At 36.6% G+C, this 4,630-nt stretch overlaps 1 protein-coding gene across 1 annotated transcript; it reads left to right on the top strand.

The window, feature by feature from the left end:
* The first annotated feature begins 1,413 nt into the window (after window positions 1-1,413).
* On the top strand, window positions 1,414-1,962 carry LOC148553890 (uncharacterized). Its single transcript, XM_088494910.1, has one exon. The coding sequence runs from the start codon at window positions 1,414-1,416 to the stop codon at window positions 1,960-1,962; it is 549 nt and encodes a 182-aa protein (XP_088351036.1).
* Window positions 1,963-4,630: the final 2,668 nt, after the last annotated feature.

Here is a 4,630-nt window from a genome sequence, read left to right as displayed (position 1 = left end):
ATTAGAACCTTGCTGACCAATGAATTTTGAACTAGTTGACGGATTTACTTCTTGTTTCTTTCTGTGAGATTCTTTAAAGTTGCTATTGATGGTGCCTTTTTACTTGAGTGATGAAATACATTGATGATACCTTATGTTTACCGTTTGTGCTTCTTACATTACATCTCTCATCATCAATGATTTGCTTTGCTTTCATGAGAGTGAGATTGCTTGTTCTTTAACTTTGTGCACTCATTTTGGTTAAGAATAGCATTTCCATGCCACTAATTTTAACACACTTTTTTAACTCTTGACTTATTTGACTCTTTAACCTTTCTTTTAGTTGTCAACTAATTCTTTTAATTTCCTTTGAGGCATGATAATTGTTGTTGCTTAACAAATAAACATCTTGCTATTATTGCATGAATTTTTGGTTTGTATTCTGATTGATGTTTGAATTCTGTTTTCTTGCATTCCAAGAGTTCATTTCTTTAAACTCACTTCATGATTGAGTCTCACTCGCCTTCTGTTACCTGTTTTTCTATCTACTTGCTTATTTACCTGCCTTTCTTTCCTCTGCTTTATTTGATCATCTGTACCCTGAAAATTCTATTTTTCAGGATGTCTGATAGGAAAGAAAAAGGCAAGGCTAAAGCCAGCTCCAGTAAGAGGAAGAGAGGACAGTCATCCGTCGCTCTATCGAATGAATTTTGGTGTGAAAAGAACTTTACTGATCAAGAAAAAGCTGATCAATTTGTACCTGCTAATGACCCAGTCAAATTTGCCAATCTTTACTGTGAACTTAAGTTTCCGATCTTTGCAGAAAAATGGAACCTCTACTTGGAAAGGAAGCTCAAAATACCAACCGAATTGAAGAAGTACACTGAACATCAGATCAAACAGCGAGGTTGGGTATTTTCGGATAGAGATCTGGTAGAGGTAAACACATCATGGGTCTGTGAGTTCTATTCTAACTATTATAGGACGACCCTTGATGCAATGCAGCTTAGGGGAAAGCAGATTTTAGTCACTAAGGAGGCAATAGAGGATATCCTCCACTTCCAGCCTAAAACAGATGATACAGATGATTTTCAGAAGGCCGAGGAGTCTATTAGATTCATGAGTTTTGATTGGGATGCTGTCCGGCGTACCATAGCCATTGATCCTGATGTTTCGTGGGCTATGGAAAAGTCAAAGGCAACTCCACGGGGTATAAAATTTATTTATCTCAATGATGAGGCTAGGCTGTGGCAATAGATATTGAGTAATTATGTTATGCCTAGTACTCACGAGTCAGAAGTGGCAGCTGCCATGATCCTCCTTATTTGGTGCGTCATGGAAGGGAAGGACCTATACCTTCCAAGGCTCATCAGGAAGTATATGTCCAGAGTTCATGTGAGAGGCACTTTGCCATTTCCTTATTTGATCACCCAAATGGCTTGTCAACCTAAGGTGCCTTGGGAGCCAGAGGATGAGAGACCACCGATTGCCGACTGCAAGAAGGTTATTCCGCACAGCAAGCGGTTCGGACCTCTAGGCCACAGACCACCTACTACTACTACTTCTACTGATGTGGCCACATCCTCAGCAGCACCTGCAGCACCACCTGCTTCCGCAGCACCATCATCCGTTTCTCAGCTAGTCTACCACCTTGTGCACCGCCTTTTCGAGCGCCTTGATCAGATGGAGCGCCGCAATCAGCGACATTATGAGCAGTCTGAGCGTCGCAATAAGCGACGCTATGCACATCTGAAGCTGCTTGTGACGTCGGGGCGTACTGATATCCCCTTTGAGCCTGACACACTCTCGGACCACTCTGAGGAGGAGGAGGATGAGCAGGAGGAGACCCAGCAGGAGGCGACTCAGCCTGAGCACGCTACAGAGCCACAGGCACCTGCACAGCCACATCCGACAGAACCAGTGGCACATCCTTCGACAGGCGACGATAGAGATGCAGGCGATGATCCTTCACACCCAGCTTGACTGAGAGCATCGAGGACGATGCTGTGCTTTAAGTGTGGGGAGGTCGCCGTCTCCGGCAGATTATATTTTGGTGAACCATTTCAGACTTTTGTTCTATTTTGTTTTATTTTGTATTTTACTTTATTTTATTTTATTTTTCTTTTAGTACTTGCACATTTCTATTTTATTGTACTCTTGTTTATTTTTACTTTGTTACATTTTGCACTTTGGGCTTGTATATATCTTAGATATTTAGCTTGAATTGCACTTTTAGTCTATTAGTTGTGATGTAGAAAATATGGATTATTGAGCTTAGTTTACCCTTTTGCATATGAGAAAGTGGTTTGATTGAAAATAGAGAGTAAACTAAAAACTTTTAGTTTTTCATAATCACAACATTTCATTTAGTAAATAATAATAATAATAATAATAATAATAATAATAATAATAATAATAATAATAATAATAATAATAAATGTTGGTCAATTTGTTGAAATTTTTAAGAAATTCATTTTTCTTAGAAAAAGCATTTAAGATTCACATTAATTTGAGTTAAAACTTTTTGTAACTTGCACGATATATATAATTGGAATATGGTTTTTGAGCTAAGAACACACAACCCGTGAGTTTTTGAGCTTAATTGCATGGTTACATTATTTAACCATAATTTTTATTCTTGTGTGTTTCTTCTCTATGATTGCAATATTTGGTTTGTTCCATTCTATATGTCCATTATTTAGTGTATGTTCATGCTTATATATGATTGAGGCCATCATTTGATATTAGCTCACTTATCCCAAATAGCCTACCATTCTATTTACCTTTGTTTGCCACTTTGAGCCTTCTTAACCCCCTTTTTGTTCTTTATATTACTACATCACTAGCCTTAAGTGGAAAAATAATTAATTACCTTATTTGAATCTTTGGTTAGCTTAAGATAGAGATTGTGTGTCAACTAAGTGTGGGAAAATGTAGGACCTATGGTTAATGAGAATGTGTTTTTGCTTATATTGACAAATATTGAGAATTTGGGTGCCTACTCATGTGAAATTAGAAAAACATATACATTAATATGTTATGCTTTCATTCAAAAAAAATGAATAGGGGAATAAAATCACCCCAATGTTAAGTTCAATAAAAAGATCAATGCATATGTGATGAAATTAAAAATTAATACATGAGTGTGTGAAAATATGTAAAAGTGAGATTTTGGGTAGCTAAGCTTAATTTTAGGATTGTATAGAGTATGTGTATGTGTTAGGTGAGAACTTAAGTTAGTCAAAGATTCATATGATAGCTCACTTGGCCATATATATACCCTCACCCTTACCTTAGCTCCATTACAACCTTGAAAAGCCCTCATGATATTTGCATTTGTACACTTGATAATTGTTGATTGGTTAGATGAAGAACAAAGTTTTAGAAAGCATGATTAGAGGAGATTTGAGTGGTTTAACCCCAAACACTTGAGTGATTAGAGTTCATATACAAATCCAGTGAGGGTTCAATTGCTTATTTCCATATGTCCATATTTGATCATTGCTTGTCTTGTAAGTTTGTGAACTCTTTTGATTAACTCAACTCAATTGTGAATGTGCTTTGATATGATTGATTTAGTCCTTGATTGTGCATATATGATTTCTTTTGGAAATTTAACTCACTTTGACCACATATATGCTTTTATATATATATATATATATATATATATATATATATATATATATATATATATATATATATATATAGTACTTAGAATAGCATGATGCATGTAGGTAGCTTGCATCTAGATAGGTTGCATTGCATAAGTTCTACCATTTTGCCTTCACTCTTTTGGTTCTCTTGAACTTAGCATGAGGACATGCTAATGTTTAAGTGTGGGGAGATTGATAAACTCTATTTTTAGGGTTTATCTTATGCTTAATTTAGTAAATTTTATCCATTATTCTCACACTTATGCATATAATTCGCATGTTTTATATTTTCCTTCCTAATTTTATGTTATGATTGAAAACATGCTTCTTTGGCCTTAAACTTGCTAATTTTGATTCCCTCTTATTACCATTCGATGCCGTGATATATTTCCTGAGTGTTTTCAGGGTTTATAGGATAGGAATGACTTAGAGGATGGAAAGGAAGCATGCAAAAGTGGAAGGAACGCAAGAAAATGGTGTTTTGAGAAGCTGGCAGCGACGCGTACACGTGACTGGCGCAAAAGACGAGCGATGCGTACGTGTGACCCACGCGTACGAGTGACCCACGCATACGCGTGACCAGAATTTTTGCCAAGCGACGCATACGTGTGGACGACGCGTACGCGTGACAAAGCGTCACGTGCTGCATTACACAGAAGACGCTGGGGCAATTTTCGGGCTCCTTTTTGGCCCAGTTCCAGGCTCGAACACACAGAATGGAGGCTGCAGAGTGGGAAAATCATTGAACAACTTTCATTAACATAATTTTAGGTTTTAAATGTAGTTTTCTAGAGAGAGAGGCTCTCTCCTCTCTCTAGGTTTTAGGTTTCTTAGTTTTAATTCTTCTCAATTTCTGAATTCTATCTTATTTTAATTTAGTTTCTCTTCTACTTTTAATTGTCCTAGCTTTCTAGTTTATTAATTTCCCTTGTTGATTACTTTATGTTGCTATTTTAGTTTATGAATTCTCATGTTAGATTCAATTTTCCTTTATAATA

This window comes from Arachis ipaensis, chromosome B7 (assembly GCF_059453495.1).
Source record: "Arachis ipaensis isolate K30076 ecotype BB chromosome B7, ASM5945349v1, whole genome shotgun sequence".
In the NCBI taxonomy this organism is placed as follows: Eukaryota; Viridiplantae; Streptophyta; class Magnoliopsida; order Fabales; family Fabaceae; genus Arachis; species Arachis ipaensis.
Note: the sequence above shows the minus strand (reverse complement) of the source record. Positions and strands in the feature narration are given on the sequence as shown.